The sequence below is a fragment of the Ischnura elegans genome, chromosome 7, assembly GCF_921293095.1.
Source record: "Ischnura elegans chromosome 7, ioIscEleg1.1, whole genome shotgun sequence".
NCBI classification, from domain to species: domain Eukaryota; kingdom Metazoa; phylum Arthropoda; class Insecta; order Odonata; family Coenagrionidae; genus Ischnura; species Ischnura elegans.
Genome location: NC_060252.1, coordinates 300,410 through 325,337, shown reverse-complemented (window position 1 = coordinate 325,337; position 24,928 = coordinate 300,410). Strand labels below are relative to the sequence as shown.

At 40.4% G+C, this 24,928-nt stretch overlaps 1 protein-coding gene across 1 annotated transcript in view; it reads left to right on the top strand.

Annotated features, from left to right (window-relative positions):
• Positions 1-15,251, top strand: part of LOC124162470 — a 44,308-nt gene extending 29,057 nt beyond the window's left edge. The window contains exon 3 of the mRNA XM_046539012.1: positions 14,971-15,251. Coding sequence (XP_046394968.1) covers positions 14,971-15,251 — 281 coding nt within the window. The remainder of the gene's footprint in view (positions 1-14,970) is intronic.
• Positions 15,252-24,928: the final 9,677 nt, after the last annotated feature.

The following is a 24,928-nucleotide window of genomic DNA, read 5'->3' as shown; positions in this document are numbered from 1 at the left end:
GACACATTACTAATGTATTACAAGCAATAAAAGCTTCACGTAGGTTTAAAATACACTCACTTTCCACTGCTTTATGTCCAAGCGATAGGATATGCGTAAAAGACACTCCAAGCACCGAATATAGCAATGGAGAGGGGATAAGCCAAATGAAAATCGTGAGGTACTAATTGCAGTCCTCAAGTTCTCCAGATTGTTCATTTCGGATATCCTTGCCCCACAAATATAACACTTCATTGAACTGGCATTAGTAAGAGCATTGCACACCTAAAATAGATAATCATGAGCTCCTGTAGTACACTCAAACCAGGCCACAATAGAAAAACAAAATGATGTCAATGATAGAGGTCTATTACTCGTACTAACCTTTCCGTCTATCATTGTGAGTACCATACAAAATTTTACTGAACATTTTTCAATCTCTAGATTCTTAAGCGTCTTTATTTGCCTCTCTATATACTTTTCTTCCTCAATTGAAAGCTTTTTACTTTCATTAGCCCACTGAAGACGAATCGGTCGGCAATATCTTACCGATGAAGGGCAGGGATTGGACCACAAAAAATTTCCTGGAATAAAGTCTTTCATGAAGGAGGTTTATCCGATAGAGCAGACTACATTATTTAAAGAAATAATTTCTCTTACCAGAAATATTGCGTTTCAAATGGAGAGGAACCAATGAACTTGCAAATAAATATTCATCATTCAGTTCATCCCTCGTCCATTTTTGCTTATATTGAGAATGCCCCGCACTGCCGTCGAAGCCGTACTTGCAGATCAACGTGCATTCATGTGGAATGGCGATATGTTCCATAGAATCATTTGTCATGGATTCAATGATCCATTGTGCCGTATGGTTAAGTAACTCTTGTGTGCCCACCTCACACGTTTCCTCGCTGATATGTATTCCATTTGGATAAGTTGATTTTTTTGCGGAAAACACCTGATTGTAGCTGGGAAACAACTTATGCCCGTGATTTTTTGACACATGCCGGATGAGGTTGTACTGGAATTTTGTCATATTCACTGAAATAAAAAGGGAAAGTGCCGTTTCTGGTGTCATTTCCCTCTGAGAATGGTCCTTTTTCCTCCATTTGGAAAGAATTCTAGTAGCTCTTGTGGGAGTCGCCATTGTCACTTCTTTAATTACTTTGGCAGTTGATTCCTCTCCTCGCTCGCGGAATTTCATGGACGCGGCGAATGATAACTCCTTTACTGATGTAACAGCTCTTAGCTGCTCTGTTTTCCTTAGTTTTGATCTTTCACTAGAAACTTCAAAGTGTAATGCAGGTCTACCAAACACGGTGTCCAGCGGTGAATCTGTAAAAGTACGAATTAGTGACATAGAAAAGCGATTCTATCTAAAAAAAAACTATTTATTAAACATTTTAATGAAAATTCCGTAGGTAGCAGGAAGATATTTGTACACTACTTCAGGGAATTTGATTTCTTCCTCTAGCCATTTGCTATTATTAGCTCTAAAGTAGCTTTCCCTTCGCTGCGCCTTCTTCCATTTCTCAAAATATCTTGCGAAAAAGTATGCTTGTAGGCACTTCGTCAAAATACCTTTTAAATTAGCATTCAATCGATATTTTTCAATCAAAAAATCTATCACAACATTTTTTATCTCACGTGCCGTGGTACTTTTTTTCTCTCCACAATTTTGTCATGAAGCTGTAACCGCGTCACTTCTCTACTCTCCATGGTTTATATCAAATTTAGTATCAAACACTACTATATGAAATAAAAAAATATCAGGTAATCAGTTCCATCGACAGCCCAACTATCATCAGTCATACATGGGTAGCAAAAAAAAAATGCGGACTCTAACGAGGAATCCATTTTAAAAATGAAAATTTTGCTTACCATTAGCACTCTTCTCACCACAATGGAGAGTAAAATCGTTTTCGATGGATGAGGAGTACACTTATTGTAGTCACAACGAAACGGAGGCGGGTGCAAGGAGGCTTTGCTTCCCAGGTACAACTATATCCTCCTTTGAAGTGCTTCTAACGTTGACAGATCAATCCAGTGTTATAACACAGCACAGTCACTTACAGTGGATGTTCACTCGACACTCTCGCTAGGACAACTGATGCATGTGGTAGGCAAAAACAACCGGAAAACCCCTAGGGACACTAACTGAGAATTCCATTTGTCGGAACAAGTGGCGGAAAGGGTCGGCAAGAGGCGAAAACGTGTAAAAAGCATAACTTGGGATAGCTACCATAGAATTAGGGGAAGTAGAAAAGAGTCATTACCAGCAAGGTTGTAAAACCAGCATTGCCGGGCCAGTAAGTACGGAGGGTCGCAAATCCTCAACCAGCCGGCGCGGGCGCCTGCCGCTGCATGTGCATGACCTTCCCTAAACCCCTCGACCACAGCCTGCTCATGATGCTTGAGGGAAATCCGAAATTCTGGAAAAATCTTTTCAAAGATTTTAGCCCATAACTCTGCTGAGAAACCTCCCAATTACCTCCTAATCGTAGAATTGCCAGTCACCAATTTAGCAAGAAACTGTTATCTGCGCCAAGATGTACGTTGAATTTAGCCATTTATAGTATAATATGCAAAAATCAAGGTTATTAGTATTCATAAAATAAGTATTCAAGTGACTTATGTCATTGAGCAGGCATTCCGTCGTCTTTATGCACGGATATCATATCCTTTCCTCGCTTAGTCCCGCCGCCGTTTCGTGGCCGCCACAGTGGTCCGAGTGGCCGGGGTGGATTCACATAAATATGGTTGTTAAAATTAGGATCGCAAGTTATCGCAAAAACTGCATTCTGTAAATTGTTCTATATGCTTTTTTCTATCTCACAGTATAAATAACTCTGTGTAGCCTGATGTACATATAAACGATAATTACCGTTAAACATAAAATTTCATGGAAAATCAACACAGTTTTTGAAAAATTATAAAAATATTAATTAGCAAGTAAAATCAAGCAAAAACTCTCTCCATTCATTTAATAAAGATCAATGTTATGGATAAAAATACTTTGAAACCAATATTCTTAACAACGACTCTGTAATGAAGCCACAAATTTAGCTATTTTCAACGGAAAAAATCAGGTCACTAAAGTCTCTCTGACATGCTCTACTTTGACCAGCTGTAAAAATTATATTAACACATTCTATGCTCTGTGTGGCACCCTATCTTAAAGAGTACATGCTTAATAATAAATATCAACTGTTTTTGGTTGATTTGCGCTAACCTCATTTTTCGACTTTTGGCCAGCTTTTTTCGGTTTTGGCCCACTGTGCGCCGCACAGGGCTCTGAAATCGGAAAAAGCCGGACTAAAGTCCCAAATGGCTTTTATTGAGATAGGGACCTAAAACTTGGCACAAATACTCAAAAATGATGGTTAATTATGGACTTGTATGCCAATTTTCATAATTTTGATCCGTTGTTGAGATACAGCAGCTCAAACATGACCAATTTTCAAAAACTCGGGCGAACTCGCTTTTCTCCGAAAATCTTTGAACTTATGCAGGTGGTGTTGCAGTTGTATGATATTTATGGAATAAAAAACACTAAATTCCTTTGAGCAAATGCTTTGGCCATATTGTTCATGATTTTTGAAGATTTTTGTTTACATTTACATGGTTTTACAACACAAAATGGCGTACCCATTTTTCGCGTGAAATTTCAAATATAGTAGATATTATCTTCCGTTTACGAAATATGGTAATCGGGAAATTTACATCACAGTGTGAAGTAGACATTTATTAAGAATACTGCGAAGAAATCTTGGAAAAATGTTTGCGACCACGAAAATGAGAGCGATTTTTCGATCGCGCATCAAGTCTGAGCTACGCCACGCGGGACTCAGAGGCTCGGTAACTGCGGGCGATTTATCAGTTTTTTTTTTCAGAATTGCTTCTTAAAAATCACCATTTGAAGCATGACACATAGTAAGCATTGACCTTAAACACTATTACCAAGATAATGGATCAATAGATTAACCGGTTAACGCATTACTCTAGTGAAGATGGTAAGGATTAGATTTTTGTCCGTACCATTCTACGTTCACGAAGTATGCTTCGGATATTGAAGTATTGTTAAGAGATTCAGTTGGCATGCGAAATAAAGAGAGAAGTAAACAGCTTCTGGGGAAGGCAACGACCTATATTCTTTGTCCCTACCACTAGCTACCCTCCCTTTTCAACCCTCGCAGAGGAGGGTCGCGCGGATAGTGGCGTTTAATGACCACGCAAGGCCTTTAAAGGCAAAGGTATGTAAAGGGTCCTTCTACACGGGTTTTTCCTTTTTGATGTCACCATACAATAGGAGAATGTTTGAAGGAGAAAGAAAAGATAACTTTTATCCTTGAATTCATAATTAAATATTATATTAAAATGGTAAATAAAGAGTTAAATTGATTTTCTCAAATTTAACTTTTCATCCATCGTTACGCAGCATACAAGAAACACGTTTGATAAATGCAAAAATCATTATGAAATCAAACATTTGCGTTAATGAAGTTTGGAAACTGTTTTTTAAGTTCGTAGTGGAATATTTCAATAAAAAAAGAATGTAGAATTAGCGGATTACCAATCATTAGCTCTAAATCTTACGAATTAATTTAATGTGGAGTTATAAACAAGAATATAAAGAGAATACGTACTTCGGAATTCATCTTTTACATCGCTTTTTTAATGAGGTTTTAGATTGTCTTTTTTCTAGAGATGTGCGAATAGTATCCGCGAATACTCGAATACCTCGAATACTAGAAAGTATTCGATATTCGAGATTTCGAATAGTTATGCGAAAAGTACCGCCTCGAATACCTCGAATACTTTGAATTTCGCGTCATACACTGTCGCACGCACGTCGTTGGTAGTGACTCGGAAAAATGTAGAGAACTGTAGTCATTTAGTGCTCGCAGCGCCGTTTTACGCAAGTTGACGAATTGCATCAAATTCGTGGATTTTAGCGGTGAAAAGTGTTCGACGAGGGGAACCGAAAATAGTCGGGTGAAAAAATCCGAAAATCCCCGATTCCCCCCACCAGGAGAAACTCAGTGCCGTGGGATAGCATACTTAGGGCATTTCCCACGATCCTCTATCCCCCTCCATTCAGCACTCGCCTCAACCACTCTGACGCTTTCCTCTTCTCCGAAATCAAACAAAAGGTCCCAGCTCGCGCAGGGATCGCATTACGAAGACCCCTGCTTCGAAAAAAATATCGAGTTACGAGAACAATAAAAACGTGTTTCACGCCCTCCCCCCTTTTCTCACCCACTGACCTTTTTCTGGCTACCTGCTTTGAAGTTCCCCATTTCTGGAGGTCAACTGCTGTGTGAGTACCGTGGGATACTTACATTAGCGCATTTCCCAAGGTCCGGTATCCCTCTCTATTCAGCACTAGCCCCCCTCTGAGGCTTTCCTCTTCTTCAAAATAAAAAAAGGTCACAGCTCGCGCAGGGATCATATTACGAAGACCATAGCTTCGAAAAAATACGCGAGAACAATAGAAACGTGTTTCGGGCCCTCCCTCTCCTCCCCCACTGACCTTTTTTTTCCTACCAGCTTCGAAGTTCCCCATTTCTGTGGAGGTCAACCGCTGCATGAGTCATCTGTTAGCACAAAGGGTGTCTAAGAATGACTTTCGTCAATTGATGTTACACCTTTATTGAATTGAAATATTAGTAATGTGCGCGTAATTTCAAAAAGAATAAGACCAAACACGACGTATTTCTGAGTTTATTTAAGCATTTTACGCAAAGAAATAAATGTCAAAACACGACGGAGACTTAGCATTCTGGCGAAACTCGATATGAGCAGCAGAGCTTCTCGGAAGTTGATGCGGTATTTTTTTCCAAAAACATATATCAAGTTACAATTTATGAGTGGTGCTATAAATCTTTATTGTTACAGTCACAGACAAAAGGATACTTTCTCAGAATATTTGGTTTTTCCCTGATAGCAATTCCAATTCATCTTCTTATCTCGTGAGAACTCCCAAAGATGGACTGAAAATAATTGAAGAAAATCCGGTGGAAAAGAGCTTGTATTTTGCAAAATGCCTCAGATTGTCAGCTAGCACTTGGCAGCAGGAGTGGGGGTAAAGCGATGTTAGTTGAATTAATTATATGCCCAATTGTTTCCATAAAATTAAATTATTCATTAATCAGCTAAATTCCTGTTCGAATCATTTTAAGGAAATCAAAATTACTCCCCAAAATCTTGTGTTGCCTGCTGCATAGGCAACCGAGTCAAACATTCCAGCATTCATCATTTAGTATTCGAGGTATTCGAAATTCGAGGTATTCGAATATTCGAGCTATGATTTAATATTCGAATTCGATATTCGAATTCGAGAAATCTGCTATTCGACCCATCTCTACTTTTTTCATTAACGGTAATTCAACTTTCAATCCCCGAATGAACTGTCGTCACTGATGTCTGAGTCCTCTTCTTCAACATCATCCAAAATCAGCAGATATCTTAAATCTTTTGGCATTTCTTTTGGTCTTCTCCGAGTTGATGTCAGTGTAGAGGAAAGAAACGGATCAGACGTTAACAGCAGTCTTTTGAATAGGTCGTCGTTTGTGGCCTCTCTGGAGTGCTTCCTACGAAATCTCATGCGGAAAGTACGTGTGTTCTTATTCCGAGCTTCCAGTGCCTCTTCTGAAAGTTGCCCCAAGGAAAGAATCGCTTCTTTTGCAATTTCGCTTCCATGCAGCAGTACCTTATGCACCGTGGTTGGCATATAATACCACGGATACAGTTAAACATATAGCTCTGCAGTTCTCTGGCAATAGTCCGAGAAAGCTATATAATGTAGTGTTATGCCACTTGATACTGCCCTCAGAATGATGGAATTCTTTTTATTAGATCAACATTATTATTATTATTATAGTATTCCAACGATTAAGGTAGGTTTTCATGGAGTATCTCCCTTTCCTTCCAGCACTGCCTTCTTTAATTCACTGTAAGGCCTACTCTCCTTCAATCTATCTAAAAATTCTATTCTTTTCCTTCCCCTCCCTCGTTTACCTAACATTCTACCCTCTAATACCATTTTCAACATCCCCTCACCGCTAAGCACTAACTCCATCCATACCTTCTGTCTCCTGCGTATCTCATCTAAAAGCTGCCTCTCCTCGCCAACCATATCCAGCACTTCGTCGTTCCTTCTCCTCTCCGTCCATTTCACCCTCTCCATTCTTCTCCACACCCACATCTCGAATGTCTCCAATCTTCTCTCGTCTTCTTTCCTCAGTGTCCACGTTTCCGCACCGTAGAGAGCTACGCTCCAAATCAAACTCTTCACTAACCTCTTCTTTAAACTCTTACACAACGATCCTCTCAGAAGCTCCTTCCTGTTCATGAACGCCTCCTTTGCTAATGCTATTCTCTTCCTGATGTCCTTACTATTGTATCCGTTTTCCTCTAACGTACTGCCTAAATAGTTGAATTGTTCAACCTGCTCAAGTTTTTCGCCACCCACCTTTATCTTGAGTCTCACATTCCTCGCTCGTGATGCTTTACAAAACCGCATAACCTTAGTTTTCTTGTGATTAATCCTCATCCCATACTCCTCGCAACGTTCGTATAACGCATCCACTAGAGCCTGAAGCCCCCTCGCTGACTGGCTGGTCAACGCCTGGTCATCCGCGAATCTCACTGATTTGAACATCATTCCTCCCACTTTTATCCCAGCTTCTAACTCATCCCACGCTTCCCTTACCATCTCCTCAGCGTACACGTTAAAGAGCAGCGGCGATAGAGGACAGCCTTGCCTCACACCTCGGCCGATGCTTGCCCACCCAGATTCTCCGTCCGCTACCCTCACTTGCGCCGTCTGGGCCATATAAAGATTACGAATCAGTCGTCTATCCCTCTAATCTACACCTATTCTCTTCAGAATATCCATCAACTTTGCCCAGTTCACCCTATCAAACGCTTTCTCAAAATCTACGAAACACGCATATACGTCCTGGTCATATTCTAGGTTCCTCTCGACGAGGGACCTCATTATTGCCATTGCATCTCTAGTTGACTTCCCTTTTCTGAAACCAAATTGATCTTCGCCCAAATACTCATTTGCCCTCGCCTCCATTCGTCTGTTCAATATCCTCAGTACCACTTTCGCCGCATGCAATATTAGGCTGATAGTCCTATAATCTCCGCATTCCACAGCTTTCTTCTTCTTCGGAAGCGGAATTAAAACAGTCTTCACGAAATCTTCCAGCCAACATCCCTCCTCGTAGATCCTGCGCACTAGTTCGAAAAACCTTTTCTTACCTTCCTTCCCTAGATTCTTCAGAAGCTCACACGGAATATTGTCCACGCCTACTGCTTTCCTAGCCTTCATATCACGAAGTGCTCTCTCTATTTCTGAATCTAATATCTCCGGTCCAAGATTATCATCCTCCACTGCACTTTCCTCCTCTAGAGTCAATCTCTCTGGTCTGTTCGCTCCGTCATACAGGTCCTCCACGTATTCCTTCCATCTACTCTTTACCTCTTCTCGCTCGGTTAGCATCCTCCCATCTTTAGCCTTAATTTTAGACATGGCTTGTCCTCTTTTGCCGCCCAACAGCAACTTAACTTTGGCGTACAACGCGTCTACTTCTCCATCCTTCTGGAACTTTTCCATTTCCTCGCACTGTCCTTTCCACCAAGCCTCCCTTGCCCTCTTAGTTTCACGTCGTAATCGATTATTCAGTTCCCTGTACATTCTTTTTCCCTGTTCTGTGTCCACGTTCTTCCACTTCCTCCTCTCCTCCATTTCCCTTATCATCTTCTCCGTTATCCACGGCTTCTTTATCCTTCTACTGTTCACGTAGCCAATTGACTTCTCCGCCGCTTTGACTATTCCCGTTTTTATATTATCCCATCTTTCCTCAACAGTCTTGGTGTTGTCAATGTCCCGCATACTTATGTCCACTAGTTCATGATATTCTCTCCTCATGCTCCCTTTCTGGGCTTCTACGTTCCATTTCTTCGTCTTCCTAACTCTTATAAGTCTTTTGAATCTTACGTTGCATTTCATGAGCACTAGATTGTGGTCCGAATCCGCATCCGCTGCAGGGAAGCTGCGCGAGTTTTTCACACTATTCCTAAACCTCTGTCTTACCATAATGTAGTCTATTTGATATCTCCCCGCATCCCCTGGACTTTTCCACGTGTACCTTCGCCCTTTATGATGATTGAACCACGTGTTTGTGATGAATAATTTGTTTCTCCTACAAAATTCTGCTGCTTTCTCTCCCTTGTCGTTCCGTTTTCCTAGACCAAAATCTCCTATTTCGTTTCCATCCCTGCCTTCCCCGACTGAGGCGTTCCAGTCCCCCATTACTACCAGATTTTTCTTACCCGGTGTGTCTCTAATTATATCCTCGAGCTGTTCATACACCTCATCTACTTCTTCCTCCCTATGATTGCTAGTGGGCATGTAAACTTGGACCACCACAAGGTTGGTGGGCCGCGCCTCAATTTCTACCACCAGAATCCTATCGCTTACCTGGTCTATACCTACCACACGCTTACCCATCTTCCCGTTTAGTACTAAAGCTACCCCCCGCTGGCTTTCTTCCCCTCCACTATATATAACCCTATACCCATCACTCCAATAGTCCTCGCCATCCCTCCACCTCACCTCGCATAATCCTAAGATATCTATCCTCCCTTTATCCATTTCCCTTTTGATATTTTCTAACTTCCCCGCCCTCATCATAGTCCTCACATTCCATGTCCCTATATTCATCGATGCCTTCTTCTTCCCCATCCACTTAGTCTTCTTGTCCTGCTCCTGGGATGCTATTGCTGATGCTGAAAAAGATGATGATGATATATTTCTGCAAGGATTTCGCATGATACGGACCCCGAGGACCTTGCCAATCTCGTTGCCACCTACGACACCCGCCCTTAAGGGCTGGGTCTCGCAATTAGACCATCCGAGGCTAGTTTGATCAAACTCCATGTTTTCAGGGAATAGATAGTTGGTAGGGTTTCCCACTTCCATTCCAACAGTGTTTTTCACGTGACACCATCACGTGGACTACCTTTCGTCTGGCTCCTACCCTTCGACCTCTCTGGCTTGGGTGGCCCTACAGGGACTAATTTCGAATTAATCCCGCCAGTGCAGCTCTTAGGGTCATAGGAAAACACAAGCCTTTCCACCGTGACAAGGTTGTAGCCCAAGGGAAAGGATCAACATTGATACCTGTAATTAAAACAAGATAATTAATTTACTGCTAATGTCACATTATACTTTCCCATTTTTATATGCAAACATATGCGTGAAGTTATGCTATTACATATGTTTTCCTAATACAGAGCACGTTCACTCAATTACCTGTCAAATCAGCGGCCAATTCTGGGGAATCGAAGAAGCGCCTGGCCGAATTACCGTCATTTGTGTTACCAGATCCAGGTCTGGGAACATCAACGATTATCCCCATCCTTTCCTTGAAAACCTTCTGAATTCTTATTTTCCTCTTCGTAAGTAGCGTTTTGAGATTACCTCGAGCCTGTAAAGAGTTTTTTTCTCGTAATTTAATGGCATTTTCACCATTGAACTATATTCAAGCTTGTTGTATTCTTTCTTACCTGCCACTTTCTGAACTCCAGCCTGTACGATATGTGTAGCAAACATTCAAAAAACCGGATATAGTAATGCAAGGTCAATATTCCGAAGGAATATTTGGTCACATCTACAGGTCGATTCCTTAAATCCATCAAATTATTCATCTCCGCAGCTGTTGCTCCGCAGATGTAGCACCTCATACTCGGGTTGCCAGTCAATGCATTGCATACCTAAAATAATCGTCATTCATTAATTTTAATCCATAAACTTTAAAATATTCCAGTCTATCACGATATAAGCATGAATTTTTCTTACCTTTCCATTTATCATTGTTAGCAACAAGCTGAAGTTGACCGAGTAATTTCTATTGCTCCAATTTTTCAGGCCGTCAATCTGCCTTTGTATATATTTGCTTTCCTCAACAGCAACTTCCGTAGTTTCCTTCAACCACCGGAGGCGGATAGGCCGGCAAAATCTTGTTGACGATGGGCGAGGATTTTTCCATATTATTTCATCTAAAAGAGCAGAGTTGGAATAGAGTTATCAATTTTATTACAGTCTTATTTAACATTAATAAGCAAGATATGGAATTTAAAACGCCTTAAACTTATACCATTTTCGTCATTTACCAAACGAAGTGGCACCACGGAGCTCATGAATAAATATTCATCCGAAGAATCCGCCTTTACCCAACCCTGTTTGTATTGGGAATGGCCCGAACTCCCATCAAATCCATATTTGCATATCAACGTGCAGTTCACCTTGCTGGACGCAGGAACAGTTGATTCGCACTCCAATATCCTCGATACTGTGTGGTTTAGCAAGGATTGTAGGCTAACTTCGCACTCGTTCTCTGTTATGCGTATATCTTGTGGGTATGCAGCTATTTTTGCTGTTAACACCCGTGTGTAGTTGGGGTACAAAAAATGTTTGTGAGTGCGAGCGGAGAATTTTAACGCATTATATTGACTTTTGGTCAGCCCAATGGTGATGAAAAGAGATAATGGAGACATTTGTTTTTGCGCCTCATCACTTTTCCTCCACTTACTTAGAACTTTCTTAGCTCTTGTTGGAGTTGTTGTAGTAACTTCCGTTATTAAATCCGCGGCTGCAGTATTTCCTTCCTCCCTTAAACCAAGAGTGATGGCTAATGCCAGCTCAGCTACCGAAGAAGTACTTTTTATGTTCTGAACTTTTCTTCTCTTGGATCTGTAACACGAAGAAATAAAGTCTTTCTCGGGCCGCCCTAATGAACCTAACAAAGCAATAATAGTAGGATATAGAGTGGTATATAGAATGCATTGCATATGGAATAAGTTTAGATATTCAGAAATTAAATTTACTAAAAACGTTCAAAACATACGTAAATATAATACATACCTGTTGCCTTTGAGGAACCAGGAAAGTATTGCCGGACAGCTTCAAGGATAATTATTGGCTCCGCGAGCCATTCCTTACATCGCAATAAAAATCTTTTATTATTACGGTAACATTTGTTCCATAATTTTTCGTAATATAGCCAAAATTCCAACCTAAGAAATTCTCGGAGACCATCAACAGCTTCCTCATAGCTCTGGACATTTAGTCTCCGCGACAAAAAATCCAGTAAGAGTATTTTTTTCTCGCCTGATGTTTTACACTTTATTTCTAATATTTCATTATGCAACTTAGAACGATTTATTTGATATGAATCCATTACCACCCTTGAAAACAAATCAAAATGATAATTGCCATGATGATAATCTAAAAGTGATATAACACATTGTTTAAGAAGTAGGCAAACACACCTATATTTGGTATGGAAATTGGTACAACTTACCTTAAACATTTTCAAGCTGAAGAATCACAGTTCCGTCCAACTCCGAGAAAAGATAGTAATTATTAGTGATAATTCAATAAAGGTCGAACGAAATCACTAGGCAAGATGAATTTAAGAATTACACTAGAGCACGACACGTCACTAGGGCAACAAACACGGCCTTTCTTCACCGATTCCAAAATAAAACTGCAAGTTGACGTACGTCTTTGCCTTGAAATTCACCCCACCAATGAATTTACTATAACCTAACACACAAACAGACTTCCGAGTCTCTTTTTTGCCTTTCAATACTATTGCCTTTTCGTAGGATCCCCAATTATAAAAAATACCACACACTTTAAGTACACCCGATGAGAATTTCAACACACTGCCTGAAAGAACACCACATAGCATGAATGACTCTAGTGGACTGAAGCTCGTGGTTTATAAGGCTCCTCAAGAGACGAGAAAATATCTCGAAGGAGTCCTGCTCTACGCTGACTGTATATATGGAATCATATATTCGTTGATTACTGTCCAGAAAAAATAAAAAAAAATAAATGCAGAGCGAAGCACATGGCCCCTTCGCTTAGGACGCTAAGGACTAATGAGGCGGACCAAACACACTTGGGGCTCGAGGTGACGACAAACAAAGAGAAGATGGAGAGAAGGCATTGAGCTTAGAAGATACCGTATCTCAAGCTTAAGTAGCTGACCTAGCTAAAGATTTAAGACTGCTAGATTTTGGATGATGTTGAAGAAGAGGACTCAGACATCAGTGACGACAGTTCATTCGGGGATTGAAAGTTGAATTACCGTTAATGAAAAAAGACAATCTAAAATCTCATAAAAAAGCGATGTATAATTTATCTGTATTATTTGTGTCTGTAACTTATTTTTATTGCACTGTTGGCGCAGTATAAGGGAGCATAAACGGAATGACAGAGAAATACCTTCTCGTTTTAATGTATAAGATAAAGGCATGTGAGCTCCTTTATGGTAAATTTAATCCGACAGGAAAAATAGGCCAAGCGGACTGGAATGTCGCAGGAGTTGATGTGCTCTAGTCGGAGGACAGAACGAGAGAGAGCGAACGAAAGCTCGAAGGGGTAACTTTGCAGGTGCGCTAACAAGTTTCGCAGAAGACAGCTTCTCTAGCGGCAAGTGCTAGGACTAAAAGTTACGTAACTGCGCACATTAAAAAATATTCTCAACATTACCCATTACCTAAGGCAGTTATAACATATCTGATTTTTTTTAAATTGGAGTGGCTGCGACTCTCCGGGGTAATTATGCGGTGGTTTCCCATTACCTTCCACATCACAGCACTACAGCCGTTAAAGTAAATGTTACCGCGTCCACAGTGTAATTAGTGTCCTAGGACTAACCACTGTGGTCTTCTCCACTCATGTGAAGAAGAGCTGCTGCCCTCACCCCCGGGTGATGTGAGGCGTTATTGTTGGTGCCCTCTCATTGCCAAGTCACGGAATTTTCACAGGTTTATTGTAACATTAAGATGGCCAAATTTACCCTGGGATGGACCCATACCACTTCTGAATGCCATCGATTTTTGTCCACGAATGCTTATTATTTGAGTAAACTCGCTAATAGCGCAGTTTAGCTCTATATCTAGAGGTCGACTCACCATCCGCAACTGGTGGAGGCATTTGGTGGCTTTCAGCTCAGCGGATAATTACAGTCCCTTAAAAAACTTGGTGACTTCTGCACCTATGATAACGTATGGGTGTAGGTTAAATTTTTATATAAATGTTGAAAGAAATATTTTACTTGTAAAAATATTTCACGTACCTATTTCTTCCATTTTTGCTGTCCTGAGATATCACGCGATGATATCTAGTCATTTTCCGAAACTTCGGCAGGTATGGAAAGCCTAACCTGATGCATTGTTTGAGAAACATTTTTGAACGTTGGACACCGAAAAAATGTGTATTCTTAAATATATTCCCGGGGTGAGCTCTACCCCCATCTTTCCGATCCAACCCTTGGGTTAAACCCCTAAATGAGTGACTTTATGTGAAGTTTATGCAGGCCTCGGTGGCTGCGGGCTAAAGTCGTTTCATTCTGTTGGGCAGTTTCTTCCCAGTGGATATTGTGATTTTTCTGAACACAGTGTTCAGCAATGGCCGATTTTTCAAACTGTCCGAGTCGGAGGTGGCGTCGATGCTCCTTCACCCTCGTCTCAATGGTCCTCTCCGTCTCTCCAATACACACTTTACCACATTCGCATGGAATGCGGTAAATGCCGGCTGTCTTCAGACCAATAGGGTCCTTAGCTCGGACTAACTGATCCCGGAGTTTGCCAGGAGGAAGGTGAATGATACGAATATTGTGTTTAGCAACGTCGGCCTACACCATGCAGACCCTGACCCGGTTGGAAACCCGAGAAGCTTTCATCCACGCTATTCACCGGGAAAATCTCAGATTCTTCATTACCAAATAGCGTTGTTCTCGGGGGTGTGGCATTGAATAAATTAAACAAAAAAGTGATAGATTGCCCAGGGATCTGGATTTCCCCATTTCTTCCCTAACTCTGTGATTTCCATGCACCTTTGGCTTTGCTCAGGACGAGCTCTCCCCGAGCATTCACTGATGTGTTTCTCTTTCTCTCTTTCAGTGTCCACACTGTTTCCTCCGGTGGGCATCGGACTGCTCGTGGTGAACACGACGGATGCCTCGCCTGCGGAGGTGCACCATCCGCAGTCGGTGGAGCTCGAGCCTCCCGCTCGGAGGAACCTGAGCATCGGGGAGCCGTCCAGCGACCTGCACGTCATGGAGCACGTGCGACCCGTCAAATTGCCCCCGTCCACCGAGGCGCCATTGGACGAGGCATCTGCTAATGCAATGGACGAAACGATCGCCAAACTAAGGTTTGTACTACGTCTGAAAAAAACCTAGATAAATGCACTGTATTCACAAGAATAGCTCTTTTCAGCATTCCTTCAGTAGGCGAAGTGCTTCCTAGGAAGGTTGCAGTGCTATAAATTTGAGAAAGAAGTCAATAATAGTGTTCGGAGGTAAATATATTAACGCAATAAAACTAAAAACTGTCCATTTGCGTCGCAAGATGTTTTCATCGTGGCAAAAGAATCGCCAGATAATTTGTTTTGCTCATTTTAGGTATTTTGCTGAAAAATATTAAAAATTTATTTTTCTCATTTTTCTAAAATTACGTCATTAGTAATTCGTACAAGATGTTAATCTCTAACGCAATCAGCTCCTTCATCAGCGTCCACGTTCCACGCTATAATCTTTTCCAGCCTATTCTTTTCAATTTTAACCTGCAATTCTATCAATAACTCTCTTCTGTTTATCAAGATCTCCCTTTACATTGGTATTCCCTTCCTTGTATCTTTATAGCTCCATTTAGTTATTTGTTATTCCTACATTGCAATTTTTAACGGGGAGTTTGCTTCTGATGAGTAAATTTGGTCGTTCTATATTAACTTCTTGGAAACAGTACCTCTCATTAATGTTTCTGCGGAGAATGGAAAGCTGCGCCTTATCCACTGACAACTGAAAAAGAGATACCTTATCCCTTATTCTTTTCCTCCCTCCCCTCTGTGGCGTCGTGTACAGGTATGTTTGCTAGCGATTTGTATGGGTGGCATGTAAAGACTACATTGTCATCACAGATTCATTAAATGCATTTAAAATCCATATTGACATGCTGTAGTGCCGACAGATTGATTTAAAAACAATGGCTGTGGTAATTCGCAAATTTCTCCTGCTCCCTGTTATCGTAATTAAATACGCAGTGCTATTCGCTTGCTTCTTTGGAGTTCATTGTTTGGAGTTATATCCTCTTAAGACCCAGTGCATCATATATGATACATCTGATTTGAAAAAATCATACCCTGATCTAAGAATGTCTCCAAGTGATCATTGCCGCTGGTATCGTATTCTACGCGTTGTTCGCTTGAACATGTTCAACTGTTTTCCATCTCTCACATGAAACCCAAGCGTGGTTCATTACGAGAGTTTCTAGTTTTGGGGTTATTCTACAATGAGTGGCGTTAAGAGAGGTGCGCACCATTTATTGGTACTATTTTACTTAATTTCAATAATATGACCTTATGTAACATCAATACTATGCAATTTATTCTTTCATGCAAAAAACACTTCTTGTGATTACCTCATTATGTTTACGTACTGTAATTGATACGTTCATTATTGCTTAATGATTTTTTCTAAAAGATTTTAATGTAGTAAAAATCATTTTGAACATAACAATTTCTGAAGTGGATTAATATTTTTCGGTTCTATTTCTGTAGAAAAATGAGGAAAACGAACATTTTCTGCGGAAAATACACTTTCAGGTCTGAGAAGGTTATCCTACCTCTGCACTGTGTCTTTCAAGCATATCCGAACGCCTTCTCACGTAAAAAAGTGGAACCGTCCCGTGGAGAAATGAAATCGCTCTTGGCGTGATTTACAAGTTCCGTGATAGCGGATACCGTAACAATACCTTGATTTTTCGAGGATAATAAAGGCATCGCGTGACATCACCTGATCGCCATTGAGTGGTTGGTTAGGTTATTGCGGCGGGAAGGTCGTTAATCTAGCTTACACCATTGAACATGGGAGTCATCAATCTTGCATTAAGCCTCAGTCAGAAAACCCATTCACCCGCCTTCGAGTGCTCATTTTCTCTCTTTCAAGGTGGTAATGCTAGGAGCACTTACTTGCCGTAAAATTGCTTCGATTCCGAACGAGAGTACCACCCAGGAATAAGACCGATCACCACACGGTGGCGTTTCCTGATTTTAGCTGTTGCCCGTTTCCAGTTCAGATTTATGAATGTATTTCATATTGCGAGCATGTATTATTGTTTCCAAAGGAAGAAAAGCTCTTTTATTGAGATGACTCCTCTCTTAAGACCTCTATATACAAAACTTCAAGTGTTATTTCTTTCCCTGGAATTTTCTTCGCAATCCCTTATACATATTTATTAACCTATATGATTTATTATTATACACTTAAAGGACACAAGTTGATCATCCCTTACTTTTAGTTGGAAAGAATTATCCAAAAATGTTTTAATAACAGGGAAACAGGTTGCAGTAATTTATCAAATAAAGTGATGAAAAATTGAAAGGGTTTAATTTTAATCTGAAGTAAATTCCTCCTCCTAACACTGTCCATTCTGTTCTTTTTCATCTCTAAAGACTTGCTACCGTTGACATTAGTTGGTCAGAGTGAGAATAGCAATCATTATTTCTATTGTCGTCAATGCTATTATTACCTTGAGTTAGCAACTACTAATGATGATTGGAATAAACGCCCGTTTGAAATAGCTGGTAACCTCTATCCTGCAAAAGAATGTTCTTTTTTCGAGTTAATACAATAAAACACGATCATGCACGTATCGAAATCCCACCTATAAAGAGGTGAGTTCACGGTCCATTTGGCTTTCCTATTATCGCCAAAAAACGACTTCGGATGATACGAATTCCCACCTATTACGAACTATTCTTTGTTCTTGAGGATTTATTTCCTCGTTTATAAAGAAATAAAAGCCATCTTCGTTACTTAACCATTACTTACCTTATTATCAGTTTTTCTCACGTGTGGCCATCACCACATAGTTTTCCGTTAATCTTGAAATCCTTCTATATACAACCATTTGATGGTAAGTGTGGGACATTGGTTTATTTTTACGAATTCTTTGCTTAAATAAGGACGATTTACGGAATATTAGCCGGCAATACAGTTATGGATACGGCAAAATCCTTTATCTTCGATGTACCGAAATCCCATTCATAACAAAATAGAAAGACGGTCCCCTGAAATTTGTTATAAGTGAGTTTTACTGTAGTTTTTTTCTGAATATTTGTATGAGGAGAGGCGTTTTCAAGTGGGTTAACAAAATTCAGATATCAGGACAACATCGCTAAGCAAGGTGACCGTGTCATTCGCCGCTCTTTTAAAAGGGGAAGGTGTCCAGCAGTTGGGAAATCTCTCCAGCCATAAATTGCCTTTTCTCCGTCAGAGAAGGATATTCACATAATTTGCCCTGTTTTTTGAGCCCACATTGTTATTTATTTGGACCTAGTGTTTCGGAGACCTGGTAGCGAGTGGTTTGCGTGACTGGAAAACTTGACATATTGTAATTGACGATCGGGAGTCTTTATGGAACGTTAGGAGCCGGAATGTCCCGAGGAAATTATTATATAACGCGTCGGGGATAGCGAATAAAATATGCTCGTGGATTTTCTTTTAAAGTGTCGAGACTGACCGCTGTGCCACACCTTGACATTACCCTTTGCCCGCCCAATAAGGAATAAGCTACTGTACTCGGCTGCACTTTCTACTAATGAGTGGCAAGTATATGCAAATGTATTAGATTGGGGTTGCGTAACTGACCGTCGGGAAATAAAGTAGCTGATTATTAGTTTTTTTTCTATAGTCCTTTGGAGTGTTTTATTTAGCGTTCTAAGTCGGCAAGAATAAAGGACTCTGGAACCATCTACTTCTTCCCGAAAATGTGTCGCTTTTCTCTTACATGCATCGCTTAGCAACCCTGTGATTGGTTTTTCTTAGCTCTCCACAGAAGTGTCATCTAATCCAAAGCTCTGTAATGTCGGACATTATTTTTTTCATGATAAGCTATTTTTTCCCCTTTCATTACTTTCTCTTGATATGTTGATAAATCGAATCTTTTGTAATTAAAATATTCCGTCAGTTAAGCTACGTTTCCTTAAAGCATTTAACGATTCTCTTCCTCTTACCCCACATCTCTCATTGAACTTCCCTCTTCAGTTCACAATAAGACCCTTTCTCTTTCAATCTTCTATTTAAAATATCTCTTAGCTTCATCACCATACTCCAATAACTCAGGATTTCCTAATCCTCGTCTCTTTTCCTCTCTATGGATTACATACTTTCCACTATTCCAGTAATGTAGGCTGCAGAGTATTTATTTGATTCAATAAATGAAGAAAAAGATAGAATGAAGGTGCGTCCTTTGGGTCGACGCGTGCTAAAGGAAGATGCACGATTCCTGTGGAGTGGAGTGAGTTTTACTCTGTGGAGAAAGTGAGGAGAACTGTCGGATTTCAAGCAAGGAATTATTGAGCTGCTGATGAAGAGCACATTTTTTATTAGCACGAATACAGAAAGTAATTTATTACGCTTTCTTTGATAGAAAATATCAACTTCAAAGCAGGGAAACAAACAAACGTTTGACTTGCTTCTAGTGGAGGTCTACCCTGGCATTTATATTGAAGTAATAACTTGCTGTCGATGAACTGTGATATAAATTGTCAATGTAATTGGCTTCATAAACTCAGACCATAAAAGACATTTACACCGGCAAATTATATTACAATTCACTTGCAGCAAGTTACCGGCGCAGTTTATTTCTCAGAGTAATCTCTACCGTCTCGGATGAGGCCTTTCTAGGCTTATCTCGACTCCTTCGCCATGAATCAACAATGCATCAATGTCAATTCCGTTTCATAATTTATACTTCCAATATATAAACGAGTCCCAAACAAAGTTATCGCGGTATATGCTGCATCGCTGCATGTGTAAATGTCCTGAGATTTACGACGGAAAATCCCGCGGAGACAAGAGAGCTAAAAGAGCAGGAGCACCATCCATCCGCCTGCCAAGGCCGAGGGAATGCTAAGGGTCGCTCATAAAAGATTAAATCCGTAATTACGTGCTTATATAAGATCCCGCTATGATAGTCGAACCAGGTCGTAAATCGAGTCGAGCTGTTACCCTGAGATGTGCTCAGAGGTCAGGAATGTGATAAGAGTGAGAAGGAATGAATGCAGGGAGAAAGGGGCTCATCCGATCTGAGAATGGTAAACGTTGGAGATAATTGCTCTTTTTTAATCAAGTTTTCAAAATATCAGTCTACAAGACAATTCCATTGTAGTTTTTAATCGGGAATTTATATATATAAAATGTCCTTTTCTTAGAAATTTGGAAATGACTTAACTAACTGGTAGCCATTTGCGAAATTCTCCTCGTTTACAGTTTTGTTTGTTCTCGGAAATAAATTAACATAATATTTCGAGTCGTGGCGCTAATGTATTCTAGTGATGTCTAACTTTTTATTTCCTTTAATGGCTTACTGTCAAGCTAAGTTTTGACTGTGAATAATGTGCTTATATAGGAGCTCTTAGGCTTCCTACATTAAAAGAGTATCTGCATTTTCAAAATGACTCTTCGATTGCGTAGCTCTATGTGAATAGTTATCGGAATACTCGTACTTTGTAAAAACCTCCTGGATATTCATTTACTGTTCTGATGAGTGGACCGACAGCTCAGGTTATTTGCGCCGTGCGTAAGGGTAATGGCGGAATAGAGAATGAGTAGAAACTCGGCGTCGGCCTAGCCTGCTCGTAACGAAAGGCACCGACCGAGAGGACCACACAGTGTGAATGACTCATTCGACGGAGCGCTGTTATAAGTGCCCTCCAAAAATCTCTCGTATTGAATAATCACTCCACAGCCAATTTTTATTCGATGTGTCATTAATTACGAATTTACTTATTGAATTATTTCGTAAATGTGATGCTGCCCTTTCATAAAATATTTCATTGTTAGAGTGTGCTTATTTTACATGATAAAGGTCACTTCAATGTGACGGCCTCGATGGAGGGTAAAGGTATTGTGGAAGTTACCTTTATGCAAAGCATGGACATTTGTTTTTGTAGTGCTGTTCATTGATGACATCCTCCGGGTCAGGTTCTCCATGAGGGCCGACGTTTCGATGAACGAGTCGTTCATCGAAACGTCGTTCACACACAAATACGTGCTTCGTGTCGATCACTGGAATTCCAATTAACAGGGTTCCCACTCAACCGTGAAAACCTTAAAACCGTGAATAAGCCGTGAATTTCTTTTACCTTGAAAATACCTGGAAAAAGCCGTGAATTTCGTCATATGATCTTAAAAATTTCTCAAACTTCATTTCAGAAATACGATTGAAAGAGCAAAAGAAGAATCAAAAATGTGGATCATGTTTCAAGGTCAGTCATGCGCAGGCACTGTCCACACATTTATCTGCAAAAATATATTCTAAGCGCAGTTGTTGGTCCGTGTGCCATGATTACGCATTGACCTTAAGCCTGTACCAAAGCCTGAATAATAGTAACCAAAAACCCTGTCGAAAATTCAGACACTTCTGAATTCTCCTGGCACCCTGGTCCCTCCATTTTCCCGCTCACAAACTTTACCCGGAGATGATTTTGTAAGCAACGACAAAGCACTTCCATTGCTGCGTTTGCATTCACAGCGTCTGTCGCGTTTGTAAAATTTTTAGTAAACATGCGGTCGATGATCGTTACGCGATCGATATATCTGCCTAAAATAGTTTATCTTAAAACCGTGAATTTTTTATTTCAGTTAGTGTGAGAACCATGAATTAACTAATCAATGATGAAGCGTATGGCTTGTTTAACGATCAAAGCAAATGAATGCATTAATTGACATGCGTTGATGAGGAGGGATGACTCGTTTATCGGAACATAGGCCGTGATGGAGAACCAGACCCGGTGGAAACCCCGAATATCCTTCCGCGATGCATTAATATGCAATAAGTATCCTAGATATAATCAGGGATGACAGTTTCTAATCGACTAATAGTCTCGTTAATCCACTATAAAAATTCTCTATGATAAAAATGGGTAAAAAATTCCCTTTGAGTGGTCTATGAAACAAGTGAAGGCAAAATTACGACTTCAATTGTATCTTGCCTATATTCTTTGGCTGAAAATAATCCAGAATGTAGTATTATGACGATTCATATTCATGCCGTATTTCTCCCATTGCCTACCCTTTTCGTTTCACTTTCAAGCACGTGAGGAACTCGAAGAATTTGGGTCCCGACTCGGCGCGTCTGCCTTTAAGGATTTTTCTCACGCCTCCCTTCCTTCGGCCATTGGTCGTGTGAGGTACAGCCGATTGCGTTGCGACACGATGTCTCCCGGACGTGCCGAAGATGATGCCGCGAATTAACGGCGACGCGGCTTTGTAATCACGGACACCCTAAACCTCTCGGATTGGACAGTGGAGACATTAAATCCTACATGGGTGGCAATTTGGAGGGATGAGATAGCGATTATCAGATGGCGGCTTCGGATGAGGTGGGAAGGACCATGGGATGTGCCATGAAGACTCACGAATATTTTTCGAGTACCCTATCAAAATATTGCTCTGTCAATCGCAAGTCCTTAGTTACCTGTTGAACTATCGTGTTTGCATCCATGGGACGTGCCCCCGTGTCTTCACTCCAGGATTAATTAGATAAGATTTTAATACGGTTTCCATGACGATCGTTTTATGTTGCTTAGTACGGAGCCTCAATCATTTAGTTTAATATTAATAACTTTTATATAAAAATAAAAATATATCATAGAGTAGTTGTTGTACTTCGTTTTTTATCACAAATACATGAGGACCTGTCAGGCCCCTTGTGCCCCCATAAAAAATCCTGGATCCTTCCCTGTTACTATATTATCTATCACTATTACTTTGGAACTGGTACCTCCTAAGTTCGTTTCCGTGTTAAAAAAATAAGGGTTGAGATAAAGACTGGATATTTCTATGCATACTCTATGTTGTCACATAGTCTTCCGTGACGTTATTGATTCGTGGATATCTCCGTCTTCCGGGTTTTCTTCACGTTGGTTGTCAGAGGTTTACAAACGTTTCGCCGGGATTCCTCCGGGCGTCTTCAGCTGGAAGAGCCAATGTTGGCATTTCCACCGCTTTTTCAAAACCATCGTCCCTCGCTGCTGTGCTGTGCAACGCACTCTTCAAAGTTTCTGCTACGCTCTCTTCCAAGCATTTGTCAGATGGAATCCGTCTTTCCTTCTATATTTCTTGGCGTTTTTGTGATTTCAATTGACTCTATTATCAATCTGGGATAATATCTTCTTTCCTTGGTGATGATTCTGGCTTCGCAACATTTTATTTCGTGTCCAGATTCGCTTCAGGCATGCCTGGCCACTGCTGATAGCCTGAATTTCTTGTTCTGTGTGGCCGTCTTGTATATCAAATAAGTAATTTACAAAAAGACTGGAAAATTTTCAAATTTCAGGCACAGAAAATCGTTGAACAATGGGCACTTTCCGTACTTTAATTATCTTTTAAGACTGTGTGGAACGTGTAATACCTGGAGTGGAATAGAGGCACCACGCAATCGAAACTCAGGATTTTATTGCATCTTTCATTCCAAGGTGGCTGTTGCAGGTCACCTTCTTTGATTTCACCTTTAAATGCATTTCCGACACCGTACAGATAGGCATTTATGTTGGAAAAGAAAAATGATACCTTCACCCGCAACCTTTAACCGTATCCACACCTGCTTAAGTAGCACCGTTCGAATATCCATTATTATAAACTTTGAATAAAGTTGTTTATCGTACATATCGGATGTGTCTTTCAGGAAATCATTACTATCGTGCTTGATTCAATTAATTTATATTATATTAAGCTTATTTAATTAGTATTAAGCTTAATTTCTTTAAGACATGAGAATAAATTGAACAAATATTAAAAAAAAGGTGAACTTTCCGGGTGACAAGATCAAGAAAATAGCCTGACACAGTTTCGAATTTTTTTACTCGCAATTTTGTTTTGCAACAATGAACCTCTTAGGGGCCTATTACGAACGAGCGGGCGGTACGCTACCGCCGGGCGGAGTTTTCGTTCGGTATACGGTATCATACCGTCCCTTGCGATTACGAATGGGACGGTCGGAAAGTCACCGCTGGGCGGAGAGTACGTGTCAGGGGGTCGGTAAGGAGCGATGCGGCGGAAGTGACGTTTGTATGAATAATTCTGAGCTCCTTCAGCCCGAAAATGGTGTAGCCAATGGCAAGGGCGTGCGGTGTTCCAATACCGCAGCAACTGTTCCTAGCAGACGAATATTTCGGCAAGAGTTGTTGGCAGTGGATAAAGACAATCAGTGGTATTTATGGATTAATAAGGATGTGTTCTTCGTTGATTCACCTTAAAAGTTTGACAAATGAACGAATTTTGCTCCTCAATTCTTACTTATAGGATAAAAAGTTGAATGAAACAATAATTAGCAGTGACTTGCGGAAGATATCATCAAAAAATCACGTATGAGCAGACGCAGGTAATGACAAATTGCATGGCAGACCATCGAAAAATTACGATATAAGTACTTTTAGGGCCAACGGGCAAGGTGAACCACCAATTCCATTAGAGCTTTGACCGAAATGTCGATTCTTAAAAAATATATGAAAATCCACCACGAATACTTAGCTGGAGACCCTTAATCACAGACAATATAACACTCAACATCTGTGAAATGACAAAATATCTCTCACACAGCACAAAGTGAATAATATGCACATAATATTCAAATTTTATGCGAATATTATGCCACCACAATGGTATAAATGGTGCATAATATGTACATAATATGTGCATATAAATGGTATAATGTCCTCATAAATTGCGATATATGCGCATAATATGCGGAATATATGCACTGATGGAATGGTATAATGTTTGCATATATACGGAATATATGAGGATATTATACCATTTATATTATTCGCTTAGAGCATATAAATGGTATAATG